The sequence below is a fragment of the Dama dama genome, chromosome 8, assembly GCF_033118175.1.
Source record: "Dama dama isolate Ldn47 chromosome 8, ASM3311817v1, whole genome shotgun sequence".
NCBI classification, from domain to species: Eukaryota; Metazoa; Chordata; class Mammalia; order Artiodactyla; family Cervidae; genus Dama; species Dama dama.
Window position 1 is genome coordinate 19837815 of NC_083688.1, and position 18273 is coordinate 19856087.

The following is an 18273-nucleotide window of genomic DNA, read 5'->3' on the forward strand; positions in this document are numbered from 1 at the left end:
GGAATTAAAGATCCAATAGGGACATAAATCTTCCTTCTTCCACCTTTAACACTTTCTGGGGCCCTTTCTAATCATCTAGAACTTGAGGACTAGCAGAGGTCATTGAGAAAATGTCTTTGCCTCAAAGTATCCCTAGTTCTTCATATGTATACGATGGCCAATAACCAGGCCAAGCTTTGGAAAAGATTTTACTTTTAAGCCTGAATAGCAGACAGGTTATTTAAGTGAAAATTGTTTTTTTTAAAGAAGACCAACTAGATTGGCTCCTTCTAGAGCTTACAATCCAGAATGAATATTAGACATGAGGCCAATGTCTTATTTACTCTCTTTAAAAAGTATTGATGAACTTATTTGCAGGGAAGGAATGGAGACACAGTCGTAGAGACTTGTGGATACAGTAGGGAAGGGAGAGAGTGGGATGGATGGAGAAAGTAGCATCAATACAGATATATACTATCAGGTGTAAGATGGATAGCTGGTGAGAAATCGCTGTGGAGCAGCGCTCTGTGATGACCTGGAAAGATGGGATGGGGAGAGGGGAAGGAGGGAGGAGATGGGACATATAATTATGGCTGCTTCACATTGTTGTATGGCAGAAACCAACACAACATTGTAAAAATTAAAAAACAAAAAATAAAAACAAAAGTGCTAAAGATATTTGGATTGTTTACACCTAACTTCAGAGGGAAGTACCCCATGCCATAAAAATGTATTGTCTGTATGTGGAACGAAGTAGATAGAAATTAAACAGGGGGCATTACCCAGGTCTTGTCCATGGGATTGTTCATTTCCTTGTACAAAGAGAAGAGAAAATCCACTGTAGAGTGGCTCTGTCCCTTCTGGACAGGAGGGGATCGCTGTGGTCTGGCTGTGCCGGGTGAAGACAAAGCCCCTCATCACTGTCCCTGCTGCTGGTGGTCCAGTGTCGCCAGGCCTCCCCTTCAAGCCCGGCAGGCCATCGGATCCAGGTGGTCCTTTAAAAAACACACTATACATGTGGCAAAACCTCAAACTTGGTTATCCAAAATACTAATTCAAATATTTACATGTATTTATTAAGCCTCACAGAGAAGGCAATGGCAAGCCATTCCAGTACTCTTGCCTGGAAAATCCCATGGACAGAGGAGCCTGGTAGGCTGCGGTCCATGGGGTCGCTAAGAGTCGGACACGACTAAGCGACTTTACTTTCACATTGCACTTTCATGCATTGGAGAAGGAAATGGCAACCCACTCCAGTGTTCTTGCCAGGAGAATCCCAGGGATGGGGGAGCCTGGTGGGCTGCCGTCTATGGGGTCGCACAGAGCCGGACACGACTGAAGCGACTTAGCAGCAGCAGCAGCATTAAGCCTCAACTACAGAAAGGAGTCCTAAAGAAGTATGGTTTATAAAATGGCCAAAGAACTTTCTTAAATGTTGACTATTTTATTACAGATGCCTCTTGTTATAAATATTTGTGTATATCTGATGATGAGTTTTTTGAGATCAGTTCTTCATCTCTATGTTGTCCTTTGGTGCCCGGCATCAAGACCATCTCTGTCTACTTGCTAGTAATTCTCAACACAGTTTGTGTTGTAGTATCCTTAATCTTGCTATGGCCCAATTTTGAAAGCCAGATGTGGCCAGTAAAGTTTTTAAATTCATATAATTATTGTTAAAAGTTTTGTTTTTACCACTTTGAAAAACATACTTTGGTGAAAGTCAAATGATTAATAGTGTCTTAAAGTGCAGTCAGGACAGTACTAAATCATGAGCAATTGTGCCATTATTATTATTAGCTAGCATTATATTTGAATTTTTAAAGACAAATCTCTAATCTTTATACAGTTGTGTCATAGTAGATCTGGGCATATGTCAATGAATTGGGAAATCACATTTAGAATTTTTTCTTACTTTAACAAAGATTCAATCCTAAAAAATAAGATTTGGACATTTAGATATTTTCTAGAAGGGTGTTTTGAAACTTTTGCAGAAGGTAGACTTTGATTCAGGCATATCAAATTGACACATGTAAGCTTATGTTCAGCCTGAAGTACTTAAAAGAGGCCCCTTATCAGGACACACACATGAGTTGTTGAATTGTGTTCAAGGGGATAGTTAGAAGATGGCTTTCCTGAATAATGATACTAAGTTGCTCTTCTGTTCATATCAAAGTAATACTTTTCCAACTATGCCTTAGTTGCCACTCTTTTTCTTTTCTTTGAAAAAACGTGTGCAGTTCATATATTTCTGTTGTAAATTAGCTTAATAGTAAAAATTAAACTGAAGAGAATTTATAAGGTGATTTTGACTTTACAATAGCAAAATTTATATAAGTATGATAGTTTGCAAAGTCTATATCAATCTATGTGCTTTATTAACTCTGCCATGCTCTTATCTCATAAGATGCATGTGTATCAACAGGCCAATACGTAAAACCCATTCTTAATTGAAGTCTTTAAACCTTAATCTTAAATAAGTAGATCATCACTTTCTACAGTAGGTATCAAAAATTAGGTGCCATGCTTAGAGGTAGATGTTATTAACTAAGTACATAGTATCAGCTTTTCTGAAAATAGAATTGGTGTTTCATTAGGTCTATGAGTCTATGAGCCTGCAGGTTAAAAATCAGGGGTACATTTGCCCAGTTAAGATATAGGAATAATGGTATATTCCAATAACTCTTGATTGTCTATTTCAAAAAGAATGTTTTGCCCCTGGCTTAGTCTTCTCTGCACAGCACACACTGAAATATTTAGAGTTCTCATAAGTTCAAACAAGTCTCCTTTCTCTCTATATACAGAGAATAGCTCTCCCTCAGTGAAGAAGAGCAGTCAGCTGTTTTGTTTTGTTTTGTTTTACCTTGCTCTCCTTTAGAACCTTTGTTGCCTTTTTCTCCAGTTGGTCCAGGAGGTCCTGGTGGACCATCCTCCCCTGGTTTACCTTTTGGCCCACAGGGTCCTAAAGCAAAAAACCAACATTGTATTGAATGGTTCACATAGGATAAAAGGCAAGGTGGCCAACCATCCCATTTTAGCCAAGACTTCCCCAGTGTCAATAATAGAAGTCCTGCAAATAGAAGAGACCCTCATCTCTGGGAGACCCTCATCTCTGGGCAGACTGGGACAACTGGTTATCCAATATGCTACAATCTACTTCCCAAGGGAGACAAAAAAGACTAAAGAATGAACTAGGGGTATATGCAATACAGCATTTTAATACTGTGCTACCATTTAGATTAATGCTACTCCAGAATTCACTATGCCCTTGTATTGATCAAAGTAATAAAATCTCTCATCTCTCAGGTGATTCAGGTGAACCTAGAACACAATTCCATCCAGAGGTCTATTACAATATGCTAGGCCAATAGAAAGGGGTTGGTTCAATTTCCATGCACCAATAATTTTAAAAGATTTCATAGTAGTAAGTACATTTGCATTTACTAATTTTCCAAGTGCTGTGCAAAGTGTTGGAAAGGTATAAATATTTTACATAGAACTTGGGTTTATTCAGGCAATCATTTAGAAATAGCTGTAAGACTGGCAGTTTTCAGAGAAGCCTTCATACTTTTACCTTAATAAAAAACAATCCTGAGTGCCCTATAGTGTATTTGCTCAACTTTATACTATAAACACCAGTTGTCAATAGGGTCAAAAGGTCTTTGATTTGCTGGTCTAGAGTAAAATAAGCTCAGTCTTTTGGCCACCTGATGCGAAGAGCTGACTCATTTGAAAAGACCCTGATGCTGGGAAAGATTGAAGGCAGGAGAAGAAGGGGATGACAGAGGATGAGATGGTTGATAGGCATCACTGACTCATTGGACATGAGTTTGAGTAAACTCCAGGAGTTGGTGATGGACAGGGAGGCCTGGCGTGCTGCAATCCATGGGGTTGCAAAGAGTCAGACATGACTGAGCGACTGAACTAAAATGACTGAAAGCTGATTATTAAAAACACTATAATGTATAACATTTTCTGTGAAGTTGTACTGTTTGTTTCCAAATCTCTTTACAAGAAGTTTGGTTCAATGACTTCCTAGTGATCCCACACCTGGATCTCCTGGTGGTCCCGGGGGCCCGGGTTCTCCTTGCATCCCTGGTTCTCCAGCGGAACCAGGTGGGCCTGGGCTTCCTGGAAGGGAGATGATTTTCACTGTGCCAGGCTCTCCACGTACACCTATTGGCATGAACAGAAGAGGATGATGGCTTTCCTTATGAGCTACTCTTTCTTCACTGAGAGCAATATGAAGGAAATAATATATTTACCAGGTGGTCCTTTTGGCCCAATTTGCCCTGGAGGTCCAGGTGGTCCTGGAAATCCTGAATTACCCTTCTCCCCTTAAAAAAAAAAAAGGCAATGTCATTCCACATAGAACAATGGGTTTCCTAGCTCTTCAGATTGATTACTATCTCTAAGGGGAGATTCTGGGATTGCTGACTGGAGGTGGTGAGCTGCATGACAAGGACTGCGACTTAGTTATATTCTTGTGGGTTGTAGCATTTTATTTGGACCCAATTGGTCATGCGTAGTGTTTATTAAAAATGTATTCTAGAAGTATGCATTAAGTACTAGTATCTTAGCATTGAAGGGGAAGAGTTCTTACTTTTTAAGTTCAGAAACCAATTTAATATTTAAGGTAAAATATGAAGTGACATTAAATCTTATTTTAGCACTTCCTAGTGAGTTATATTGGTTGTCATAGTTATCTACTTTCTTGGCTTCTTACTCTGGCTTTACTAATAGCCCAAAGTTAGTTATATTAGGAACTCTCATGAGCTCATATGGAATATCTTGTTTGATTAAAACTATCAAAGTGGTAAGGTTTCTCTCTCAGTCTTTGACATGAATAAAAAGTTACCAAGAAACATTGGTTTGGAGAAACACTCTTTTTAAAAATCTTGACACAATGTACATATCATATCTACATTGTTGCTGTTTAGTCCCTAAGTTATGTTTGACTGTCTGCGACCCCATGGACTGTAGCCCACCAGGCTCCTCTGTCCATGAGATTTTCCAGGCAAGAATACTGGAGTGGGTTTCTATAACATCTAATTACTTAGAACTTAATACTAAATATGATATTCATAGCAGAAATATAATAAAACAATTATATTATCAAAATTTAACTGGCAATCACACTATAAATTATCCACTTGATATCAGAACTTGAGGATACGTTAATATTTGCTTATATCTACCAGAAGATGCCTAATCTTTTGGGGAATAAAAATTTCCAAATAAAGAATTCAAACTCATTAGTGGTGTCAGATGATGGACAGTCTTATTCTGACATCTAAGAGATTAACTGAATGTGTTTCATGGAACATATTTCAAAAGAACTGGTTAATACTTCTTATTTTATGAATCTTCCTTGGCTTCGCAGGTTACGCCACTGGTAAAGAACCCAACTGCCAATGCAGGAGACATAAGAGACATGGGTTTGATCCCCAGGTCGGGGAGATCCCCTGGAGGAGGAAATGGCCACTCACTCCAGTATTCTTACCTGGAGAATCCCATGGACAGAAGAGCTTGGTGGGTTACAGTCCATGGGGTCGCAAAGAGTTGGACATGACTGAAGCAACCTAGCATGCATGCACATATGCCCTCGATCTACATCTAAATATTTCACCAGAATATTTCTTTCTTTGGTATAGCATTTCTATAATTTTTCAAGTCTTAGCTGTTCCTGTTCTGAGACTTGGAAGAGTGACAAATGGTCCACATCCTCTCCAGGCTGCCTGCCAGTGTTCACCCACCCAGCGGCTAGTGAGATTACTCAGAATCTCTTGCTTTGGTTTCTCCTTAGTTATTTTGCTCTTTGAAGAGCCAGTGATTGAAAAACTGAAAAGGCTATCTTTGACCTCCACCTTGTCCTCCCTCAGAACTGAAAAAGTGTCTTTCATAGAAATGTGCTTTTGTTCACTTTGGTTAATACTAATTTAGCATCTATTTATAATATGATCATCAATTCCCTGCACACACAAAACAATCCCAGTGGATTCAACCTGCTAAGACAACACATCCAATATTTAAAATGTCATTTGAGGTCATAGTACCATTATGGGGGATTTTCTGAACACATGAAGTTTAAATTTTATGTGTATGAAAGTTTTAAACTTAAAACTCCAAATTATATTTCCCTGATTAAAAAACATAATATATGTGCCCCATAAAAAACCAAACACTTAAATATGCATATAAAAATTTACTTACACTTCCCCATGATCAGTTTGTGAATATTCTTTTAGATTTTTATATTTTTAAAATTATCACACAGGCATAAAGTAAAATAAATCATTCAAAGCAACACTGCTGCTATTGATGTAGTTCCCCATTCTCTAGCCCAACACACATCAGTACACTCAAAGGTCACCACTTCAAACTATTTCTGTTTTAAGCTTTTCTAGTTTCCATCCTTAAGATATGGTTTAATTTTTTTTCATTTATTTTTATTAGTTGGAGGCTAACTACTTTACAATATTGTAGTGGTTTTTGTCATACATTGACATGAATTAGCCATGGATTTACATGTATTCCCCATCCCGATCCCACCTCCCAGCTCCCTCTCTACCCGATCCCTCTGGGTCTTCCCAGTGCACCAGGTCCAAGCACTTGTCTCATGCATACAACCTGGGCTGGTGATCTGTTTCAACCTAGATAATATACATGTTTCAATGCTGTTCTCTTGAAACATCCCACCCTCGCCTTCTCCCACAGAGTCCAAAAGTCTGTTCTGTACATCTGTGTCTCTTTCTGTTTTGCATATAGGGTTATCGTTACCATCTTTCTAAATTCCATATATATGTGTTAGTATACTGTAATGGTCTTTATCTTTCTGGCTTCCTTCACTCTGTATAATGGGCTCCAGTGTCATCCATCTAATTAGAACTGATTCAAATGAATTCTTTTTAATGGCTGAGCAATATTCCATGGTGTATATGCACCACAGCTTCCTTATCCATTCATCTGCTGATGGGCATCTAGGTTGCTTCCATGTCCTGGCTATTATAAACAGTGCTGCGATGAACATTGGGGTGCACGTGTCTCTTTCAGATCTGGTTTCCTCGGTGTGTACACCCAGAAGTGGGATTGCTGGGTCATATGGCAGTTCTATTTCCAGTTTTTTAAGAAACCTCCACACTGTTTTCCATAGCAGCTGTACTAGTTTGCATTCCCACCAACAGTGTAAGAGGGTTCCCTTTTCTCCACACCCTCTCCAGCATTTATTGCTTGTAGACTTTTGGATAGCAGCCATCCTGACTGGTGTGTAATGGTACCTCATTGTGGTTTTGATTTGCATTTCTCTGATAATGACTGATGTTGAGCATCTTTTCATGTGTTTGTTAGCCATCTGTATGTCTTCTTTGGAGAAATGTCTGTTTAGTTCTTTGGCCCATTTTTTGATTGGGTCATTTATTTTTCCGGAGTTGAGCTGTAGGAGTTGCTTGTATATTTTTGAGATTAATCCTTTGTCTGTTGCTTCATTTGCTATTATTTTCTCCCAATCTGAGGGCTATCTTTTCACCTTGCTTATAGTTTCCTTTGTTGTGCAAAAGCTTTTAAGTTTCATTAGGTCCCATTTGTTTATTTTTGCTTTTGTTTCTAATATTCTGGGAGGTGGGTCATAGAGGATCCTGCTGTGATTTATGTCGGAGAGTGTTTTGCCTATGTTCTCCTCTAGGAGTTTTATAGTTTCTGGTCTTACATTTAGATCTTTAATCCATTTTGAGTTTATTTTTGTGTATGATGTTAGAAACTATTCTAGTTTCATTCTTTTACAGGTGGTTGACCAGTTTTCCCAGCACCACTTGTTAAAGAGGTTGTCTTTTTTCCATTGTATATCCTTGCCTCCTTTGTCGAAGATAAGGTGTCCATAGGTTTGTGGATTTATCTCTGGGCTTTCTATTCTGTTCCATTGATCTATATTTCTGTCTTTGTGCCAGTACCATACTGTCTTGATGACTGTGGCTTTGTAGTAGAGTCTGAAGTCAGGCAGGTTGATTCCTCCAGTTCCATTCTTCTTTCTCAAGATTACTTTGGCTATTCGAGGTTTTTTGTATTTCCATACAAATTGTGAAATTATTTGGTCTAGTTCTGTGAAAAATACCGTTGGTGGCTTGATAGGGATTGCATTGAATCTATAGATTGCTTTGGGTAGTATAGCCATTTTGATAATATTGATTCTTCCAATCCATGAACACGGTATATTTCTCCATCTGTTTGTGTCCTCTTTGATTTCTTTCATCAGTGTTTTATAGTTTTCTGTGTATAGGTCTTTTGTTTCTTTAGGTAGATATACTCCTAAGTATTTTATTCTTTTTGTTGCAATGGTGAATGGTATTGTTTCCTTAATTTCTCTTTCTGTTTTCTCATTGTTAGTGTATAGGAATGCAAGGGATTTCTGTGTGTTAATTTTATATCCTGCAACATTACTATATTCGTTGATTAGCTCTAGTAATTTTCTGGTAGAGTCTTTAGGGTTTTCTATGTAGAGGATCATGTCATCTGCAAACAGAGAGAGTTTCACTTCTTCTTTTCCTATCTGGATTCCTTTTACTTCTTTTTCTGCTCTGATTGCTGTGGCCAAAACTTCCAAAACTATGTTGAATAGTAGTGGTGAGAGTGGGCACCCTTGTCTTGTTCCTGATTTCAGGGGAAATGCTTTCAATTTTTCACCATTGAGGGTAATGCTTGCTGTGGGTTTGTCATATACAGCTTTTATTATGTTGAGGTATGTTCCTTCTATTCCTGCTTTCTGGAGAGTTTTAATCATATATGGGTGTTGAATTTTGTCAAAGGCTTTCTCTGCATCTATTGAGATAATCATATGGTGTTTATCTTTCAACTTGTTAATGTGGTGTATTACATTGATTGATTTGCGGATATTAAAGAATCCTTGCATTCCTGGGATAAAGCCCACTTGGTCATGGTGTATGAGTTTTTTAATAGGTTGTTGGATTCTGTTTGCTAGAATTTTGTTAAGGATTTTTGCATCTATGTTCATCAGTGATATTGGCCTGTAGTTTTCTTTTTTGGTGGCATCTTTGTCTGGTTTTGGAATTAGGGTGATGGTGGCCTCATAGAATGAGTTTGGAAGTTTACCTTCTTCTGCAATTTTCTGGAAGAGTTTGAGTAAGATAGGTGTTAGCTCTTCTCTGAATTTGTGGTAGAATTCAGCTGTGAAGCCATCTGGTCCTGGGCTTTTGTTTGCTGGAAGATTTCTGATTACAGTTTTGATTTCCTTGCTTGTGATGGGTCTGTTAAGATCTTCTATTTCTTCCTGGTTCAGTTTTGGAAAGTTATACTTTTCTAAGAATTTGTCCATTTCTTCCAAGTTGTCCATTTTATTGGCATAGAGCTGCTGGTAGTAGTCTCTTATGATCCTTTGTATTTCAGTGTTGTCTGTTGTGATCTCTCCATTTTCATTTCTAATTCTGTTAATTTGGTTCTTCTCCCTTTGTTTCTTAATGAGTCTTGCTAACAGTTTGTCAATTTTTGTTTATTTTTTCAAAAAACCAGCTTTTAGCTTTGTTGATTTTTGCTATGGTCTCTTTAGTTTCTTTTGCATTTATTTCTGCCCTAATTTTTAAGATTTCTTTCCTTCTATTAACCCTGGGGTTCTTCATTTCTTCCTTCTCTAGTTGCTTTAGGTGTAGAGTTAGGTTATTTATTTGACTTTTTTCTTGTTTCTTGAGGTAGGCCTCTAATGCTATGAATCTTCCCCTTAGCACTGCTTTTACAGTGTCCCATAGGTTTTGGGTTGTTGTGTTTTCATTTTCATTCATTTCTATGCATATTTTGATTTTTTTTTATTTCTTGTATAATTTGTTGGTTATTCAGAAGTGTGTTGTTTAGCCTCCACATGTTTGAATTGTTAATAATTTTTTTCCTGTAATTGAGATCTAATCTTACTGCACTGTGGTCAGAAAAGATGACTGGAATGATTTCAAGTTTTTGGAATTTACCAAGAGTAGATTTATGGTCCAGGATGTGATCTATTCTGGAGAAGGTTCCGTGTGCACTTGAGAAAAAAGGTGAAGTTGATTGTTTTGGGGTGAAACGTCCTATAGATGTCAATTAGGTCTAGCTGGTCCATTGTGTCATTTTAGGTTTGTGTTTCCTTTGTTAATATTCTGTTTAGTTGATCTATCCATAGTTGTGAGTGGGGTATTAAAGTCTCCCACTATTATTGTGTTACTATTAATTTCCTCTTTCATACTCGTTAGCATTTGCCGTACATATTGCGGTGCTCCTATGTTGGGTGCATATATATTTATAATTGTTATATCTTCTTCTTGGATTGATCCTTTGATCATTATGTAGTGTCCTTCTTTGTCTCTTTTCACATCCTTTATTTGAAAGTCTATTTTATCTGATATGAGTATTGTGACTCCTGCTTTCTTTTGGTCTCCGTTTGCGTGAAATATTTTTTTCCAGCCCTTCACTTTTAGTCTGTATGTGTCTCTTGTTTTGAGGTGGGTCTCTTGTAGACAGCATATGTAGGGGTCTTGTTTTTGTATCCATTCAGCCAGTCTTTGTCTTTTGGTTGGGGCATTCAACCCATTTACATTTAAGGTAATTATTGATAGGTATGGTCCCGTTGCCATTTACTTTGTTGTTTTGGGTTCACGTTTATACAACCTTTCTGGGTTTCCTGTCTAGAGAAGATCCTTTAGCATTTGTTGAAGAGCTGGTTTGGTGGTGCTGAATTCTCTCCGCTTTTGCTTGTCTGTAAAGTTTTTGAGTTATCCTTCATATCTGAATGAGATCCTTGCTGGGTACAGTAATCTAGGTTGTAGGTTATTCTCTTTCATTACTCTAAGTACGTCCTGCCATTCCCTTCTGGCCTGAAGGGTTTCTATTGATAGATCAGCTGTTATCCTTATGGGAATCCCTTTGTGTGTTATTTGTTGTTTCTCCCTTGTTGCTTTTGATATTTGTTCTTTGTGTTTGATCTTTGTTAATTTGATTAATATGTGTCTTGGGGTGTTTCGCCTGGGGTTTATCCTGTTTGGGACTCTCTGGGTTTCCTGGACTTGGGTGACTATTTCCTTCTCCATTTTAGGGAAGTTTTCAGCTATTATCTCCTCGAGTATCTTCTCATGGCCTTTCTTTTTGTCTTCTTCTTCTGGAACTCCTATGATTCGAATGTTGGGGCGTTTCACATTGTCCCAGAGGTCCCTGAGGTTGTCCTCCTTTCTTTTGATTCTTTTTTCTTTTTTCCTCTCTGCTTCATTTATTTCCACCATTTTATCTTCTACCTCACTTACCCTATCTCCTGTCTCTGTTATTCTACTCATGGTTCCCTCCAGAGTGTTTTTTATCTCATTTATTGCATTATTCATTTTTAATTGACTCTTTTTTATTTCTTCTAGGTCCTTATTAAACATTTCTTGCATCTTCTCAATCTTTGTCTCCAGGCTATTTATCTGTAACTCCATTTTGTTCTCAAGATTTTGGATCATTTTTATTATCATTATTCTAAATTCTTTTTCAGGTAGATTCCCTATCTCCTCCTCTTTTGTTTGACTTGGTGGGCATTTTTCATGTTCCTTTATCTGTTGGGTATTTCTCTGCCTTTTCATCTTGTTTAGATTGCTGTGTCTGGAGTGAGCTTTCTGTATTCTGGTGGTCTGTGGTTCCTTTTTATTGTGGAGGTTTCACCCAGTGGGTGGGGTTGGATGATTGGTTTGTCAAGGTTTCCTGGTTAGGGAAGCTTGTGTTAGTGTTCTGGTGCGTGGAATTGGATTTCTTCTCTCTGGAGTGCAATTGAGTGCCCAATAATGAGTTTTGAGAAGGGTCTATGTGTTAGGTGCGACTTTGGGCAGCCTGTATGTTGACACTCAGGTCTATGTTCCTGCGTTGCTAAAGAATTTGCATGGTATGTCTTGTTCTGGAGCTTATTGGCTCTTGGGTGGTGGTTGGTTTCGGTGTAGGTATGGAGGCTTTTGGGTGGTCTCTTATTACTTAATGTTCCATGTAGTCAGGAGTTTTCTGGTGTTCTCAGGTTTTGGGCTTAAGTCTCCTGCCTCTGGATTTCAGTTTTATTCTTCCAGTAGTCTCAAGACTTCTCCAACTATACAGCACTGATAATAAAACTTTTAGGTTAATGGTGAAAAGATTCTCCACCGTGAGGGACACCCAGAGAGGTTCACAGAGTAACATGAAAAAGAGGAGAGGGAGGAGGGAGATAGAGATGAGCAGGAGGAGAAAAAGGGGGACTCAAGAGGAAAGAGACAGATCTACACAGTTCTCTGTTCCCAAAGTGTTCTCTGTAGCCCACACACCCAGAAAGATTCACAGAATTGGATTGGGAAGAGAAGGGGAAAGGAGGAAATAGAGGTGTTCTGAGGTAGAAAACGGACATTCAGAAGTGGGAGAGAGTAATCAACACACTACTGAATAGAAATGGGAACTGAATATTGGATTCTTAAATGTCCAAAATTTATATCATATACTGAAAAACAAAGATTAAAAATCTAGCGTAGAGGTTAGTCTCTTTAAAATCCAATATTTAAAAACAAAAACACAAAAAAAATTTAGAAATATATATGAAGTTTGGTTTAAAAATAGGGCTTCTCTCTTTTTTTTTTTGCAAGGTTATAGTGAAATTAAAATGAAAATTAAGGAATAATAGAGGAGTATTAGAGGACTTTAGGAGGAAATAAGAGAGAAAAACAAGAAAAAGAAAAAAAAGAAAAAAAAATTTTTCCCTAATTAAAAAAATTGTAAAAATATATGAAAATGAAAGTTAAGGAGTAACGGGGGAGTTATAGGGAATTTTAAAAGAAAATAAAAGAGGAAAAATAAAAAAGAAAGGGAAAGGAAAAAAAATTGTTTTTAATTAAAAAAATTATATAAAAAATTTTATATATATATATATATATATATGAATTTCTCTGGAGCTGTTGCAGTCAGTGTGAGTTCAGTTCAGTTTCAGATAGCTCCTCATTCCAGCTTACACTTCTCGATATCTACAGGCCCCTTCTGGTGTAGTCGGTGTTTTCTACAGGGATTTTAATCTGTGCACCGGTCCCTTCTGAAGCAGTTCCCTTTGTTTATTTGGCTTCTGTTTGCTGTCTCTTCGGTGTCTAATTTCCGCCCTGACACAGGAGGGCAGAGGTGATCTCTTATTTAGGTTCACTAGTTCAGTCCTGCAACGGGAGGGCGGGGCGCTGCAGACAGATATCGCTCTGTGTGGGGAGCACTCACAGTGTTCCGGCCACACTGGGTTTGTCCCCGCTCACGGATGTCTGTGCTTTCCCCGTCTACACTGCTCAGGCTCCCGGCTGCTCTATAGGGAGCGTGCCCTGCGCTGCGCGCGGTTCCAGTTTTCGGGTACTCCACAAAAGCGCGGACTCGGTTGTGCCTGCGTTTTGTGCCTTCCCCGGCCTGAACGGCTCAGGCAGCCAGGAGCTTGACGGGCGCACTCTCCCCGGGTGCGACACGCCCTCTCCCCTCCGCGGCCCCAGCCTCAGTTTCTGCCAGCGGCTTGTGTTTGTTCTCAGGAGCTGGCCTCTAGCCGCGACCCTCCCGGCAGATGTCGACCATCCAGAATCTCAGGAAGTCTTTGGATAGAAACTGGAGGCCTGTTTGCAGTGTGGGAGGGGATGCCATCTCTGGGGCCGAGTTTGCCCCTTTCCCCTCCCCGCTGCCTCCTACCTCTGGCGGGGATGGGCTGGCCCGCAGCCGGCTAGCTCTTCTCTGGAGTTTCTCAGTCCCTTTGTTTTGCGAACGGCCGGCAGTGTGTTCGGGCCGGTTAATTTTCTCTCTTGCTATCCCACAGTTTAAAAAAGCTCCCTCTGATTGCTCTCAGGGCCTTCGGGCCTGGTCCTTGCCCTAAGCAATTCCGCCCGCTCCTCTCTGTTCCGCCCCCACTTGCTGGTGGCAGATGCGGGCGTCTGGGGTACTTTTCTTCCGGGAAGTTGCTTTTAGGCATGTAATCTGTGGGCCTTATTTAATTTTTCCTCCCATTTAGGTTGCCCTCCGAGATTCGAAAACTTCCCCCAGACCCGCCAGTGCGAGGGTTTCCTGGTGTTTAGAAACTTCCTCTATTAAGACTCCCTTCCCGGGACGGGTCTCCATCCCTAGCTCTTTTGTCTCTCTTTTTATCTTTTATATTTTGTCCTACCTCTTTTCGAAGACAATGGGTTGCTTTTCTGGGCACCTGATGTCCTCTGCTAGTGATCAGAAGTTGTTTTGTGAAATTTGCTCAGTGTTCAATTGTTCTTTCGATGAATTTGTAGGAGAGAAAGTGGTCTCCCCATCCTATTCCTCCGCCATCTTCGATATGGTTTAATTTTTAAGGCCTCTGGGGTTTGGTACTGGTGTTGTCTTCCTGCTTCATTCTCCCTTCTTCATTCATCCTATTTGCACCCAACCTGTTCTGACACTGTGGGTTCAGTAAACATCTGTGTGCCCTAAAATGTGACTCGTGGTCATTGCCTTTGTACCATAGAGGACGGAACAAAAACAGTACCTTTCAAGCCTGGAAATCCGTAGAATCCAGGATCACCTCTGGCCCCTGGCTGACCGGGGACACCTGGTGCTCCCTATATTTCAAATAAGAAGAAGCAAAACCAAAGACAAATTTTTAAAATCACAATATTAATTATAGTTTTTTTAAGCATATAAGATATTTTATTTTATTGGGTCAGAATGATCTAAAATTGTTAGACATCATTTTTACCTTCTAATCCACTATATCACCTCCTGTAACTTCTATGTCACCTAGACCTCACCTAAGGTCTATGATTTTTCAATAAAGAAGAAGTAAAAACTACCTTTGAACACAAGAGCGAACATAACTTTTGATGTGAATGTATGTTAGTGTATTGGATACAATTGGATATTCTGTATTTCAAAGTGAACTTCCTGGCATTTGGAGATCTTTCTGGAAGAACAGGTACCAGATTGTCAGAATGAAAATTATAATTTGTGTTTGTAATTCTTGCAAAGAAAACAGAGATGCTATTGAACTGTAACAACCACCATCATTCTAACTAAGCCCTCAGAGTTGTAACTTACTCTGGTCAGAGTGATAGAAGTACAGGTTCCAGGGATGGGAGTAGGAAGAGTGTGTCAGTGGAGTTTTGACCTCACTCTTGGCAAGGATGCAATGATCTGACCGGGCTGAGATGCTCCCATATTATGAGGCTCACACTAATTACCCTTGTGGCCCTGAGATGCTCAAGCAAGGCCATAGGAGGAGAGGGGAGGGAACAGGGCTTCCAAAAAGCACTGTTTGTCAGAATGTATGTCACCTCTAGTCTTATACTATCCATAAGAATTGAGACAGAATGCTATTACTTGAAAACAATGAATTGAAGGTCCTGAAAATGCCAACAGTAACAAAACTGGTCGTTGAGCCAGCTGTCTTTGGAGCTTGAAGACCAAAGAAGGAACGGTCCTATTTCTTAGATAAGGTGGTGTGAGTTTAAAAAAGGAAGGAGAGTAAACAGGAGCATGTGATCAAGGATTCTCAGGCTTCTCAAGTCTGGCCTGTTCTCCAGAGGTAAAGGTAACCAGGGAGAAAGGTCTGGTGCCAGGCCCTTCTCTTGGGTGGGGAGGAAGCTGTTTCCTGCAAGGAGAGAGTTGTTAAGGGCAAGGAGTCAGTTTTCATTGAAAAAGACCTTGATGCTGGGAAAGATTGAGGGCAGGAGGAGAAGGGGACGACAGAGGATGTGATGATTGGATGGCATAACTGACTCAATGGACATGAGTTTGAGCAAACTCCGGGAGATAGTGAAGGACAGGGAAGCCTGGCATGCTGCAATTCATGGGGTCACAAAGAGTTGGACATGACTTAGTGACTGAACAACAAAAATTATCTTTCAGGTGCAAATACAGAAGCCTACACTACAGATGATTTAAGAGAGATTGCATTTCCAAACTAGACTTTCCACATCCCAGTGTTCTTGGAAGAACTTTCAATGTGATTGTAATATCAGTGTTTGCCACTTTCAAAAAATCATGAAGTACAGGAGAAATACCTAATGCGGGAGATAGGTGAGTATCTCATTTTTTAAAAAGTTTTTAAAAAGTAGATTCTGGAAACCACATACCAAGAGAGCTTAACATGTATCCTGACAATAAACCATGTCAAGAAACCTCATTATCCATCACAAGATAACACAGAACCACTATGACATAACTCTGATTTCATCATTAGTTTCCAGGAATTTGATGTAAATGGAGAAATCTTTTCAAATATGCTGCTGAGAAAAAGCTAGGGAAGGTGGCTATGGTGTTAAGTGAGATGTTATGATTGAGAGATCTTAATAGATTGGGAGCATGAGCCTAAAGGAACAAGATGATATCTAAGAAAAACAAATGTGAAAGTTCTGCACTTAAGTCATAAATACACAAATGGACAAGACAAAAAGTAATGGCGGAAACTTAGTAGCAGCTCAGGCGGAAAAGGCACAAGGGATTTCGTTGACCATATACTCAACGTGTGATGATAATGTGCTGACTAGGCAGCCAGACAATCCATGTGGAATTCTGTTTTTATTGTTGTTTAGTAGCTCAGTCATGTCTGACTGTTTGCAGCCCCATGGACTGTGGCCTGCCAGGCTCCTCTGCCCATGCAATCCCCCCAGGCAAGAATACTGGAATGGGTTGCCATTTCCTTCTCCACGGGATCTTCCTGACCCAGGACCAAACCTGCATCTCCTGAATCGGATGGCAGATTCTTTACCACTGAGCCACCTGGGAAGCCCCATGTGGACTTGTAGACTGGATTATAAAACAGAATGTTCAGGATAGTGAGACTCATCTGTCTTCTAGCTACTCTGTGGTGGGTACCGAATTCATATTACTAGAAGGTGTTCATCTCAGGGGCTGCATTCTTAAGGTATTGGCAAACTAGGATATATTCAGAATAGAGGCACATTTATGAAAAGTTAAACTGAAATTGAGGGAAAAACATATTTATTGGGAGAGAAAATACCCAGAAGGAAATGGCAGCTATTCATAAATACTGGAAAGTAGGTTGTGGGGGAAAATAGACATTTAGGGGACAGCAAAGATGATTTTGAAATCCTATTAATAGAGAAAAATTTTGTTGTCATCTAGAGTGATTCCAAGCTTCTACATGAAATTTTTCAGAGTCGAAACAAGATGAGGTCAGGGATGACAAAGAGAAGGGTCCCAAATAGACTGAACTTTCACAGGCCTCTTAGACACCAAATCTGGCAACTCTTAAGGTCCTTTGACTCTTTGAACCTTCCAGACTCTGTCATTTTTGGGGGTTCACTGCATAGAAGCATCACAAGTAGGAAACTTGATCTGATCCTGGCAGTCAACTTAGAAGCATTCAGTTCAGTTCCGTCGCTTAGTTGTGTCTGACTCTTTGCGACCCCATGGACTGCAGCATGCCAGGCCTCCCTGTCCATCACCAACTCCCAGAGTTTACTCAAACTCATGTCCATTGAGTCAGTGATGCCATCCAACCATCTCATCCTCTGTCATCCCCTTCTCCTCCCACCTTCAATCTTTCCCAGCATCAGGGTCTTTTCAAATGAGTCAGCTCTTCGCACCAGGTGGCCAAAGTATTGGAGATTCAGCTTCAGCATCAGTCCTGCCAGTGAATATTCAGGACTGAATTCCTTCAGGATGGATTGATTGGATCTCCTTGCTGTCTAAGGGACTCTCAAGAGTCTTCTCCAGCACTGCAGTTCAAAAGCATCAATTCTTCGGCACTCAGCTTTCTGTCTAGTCCAGCTCTCACATCCATACATGACTACTGGAAAAACCATAGCTTTGACCATACGGACCTTTGTTGGCAAAGTAATATCTCTGCTTTTTAATATGCTGTCTAGGTTGGTCAGACATCAAAATAATTTCCCACTTACCGGAGGACCCGGTGGCCCCATGTCTCCTACAGCTCCAGGCGGACCTCTTTGGCCAGGCTCTCCCATCAACCCCTTGTCTCCTTTTATGCCTTCTACAGGACTCCCTGGAGGCCCAGGAGGACCAGGCATGCCTGAATTCATAAAAAGCCTGTCAGTGTTACCACTCGGGGAGCTTTGCAGGTTCTGTTAGTGCCCTTTTGAGTGAAGAGCAAACCCTGCACCTTAACGTTACCTGCCACGAGGTGTGAGGCAGGAACTGCTTCTCCTTGATGATGGTTTGTTAGAGCAAAATCAGTGCCTAACCCAGTACCTTACACACAGTAGGGGCTCAGTCAGTACTGGTGAATGGATGCTTCTGTCTTTCTCCCAGGCTCATGAACTTGATATTTACTCATTTTTCTTTTAAAAAAAAAATTTTTTTTTTGATGTGGACCATTTTTTA

The 18273-nt window shown here is 40.0% G+C and overlaps 1 protein-coding gene across 1 annotated transcript in view; it reads right to left on the reverse strand.

Moving 5' to 3' along the window:
* The window catches only part of COL4A3 (collagen type IV alpha 3 chain), a 168948-nt gene that overhangs the window by 5289 nt on the left and 145386 nt on the right, over positions 1–18273 (reverse strand). Inside the window, exons 43-48 of the mRNA XM_061148595.1 lie at positions 17832–17962; positions 14456–14528; positions 4242–4313; positions 4027–4152; positions 2840–2938; positions 762–974 (exon numbers count right to left, since the gene is read on the reverse strand). Of these exons, the coding sequence (XP_061004578.1) occupies positions 762–974; positions 2840–2938; positions 4027–4152; positions 4242–4313; positions 14456–14528; positions 17832–17962 (714 nt within the window). The remainder of the gene's footprint in view (positions 1–761; positions 975–2839; positions 2939–4026; positions 4153–4241; positions 4314–14455; positions 14529–17831; positions 17963–18273) is intronic.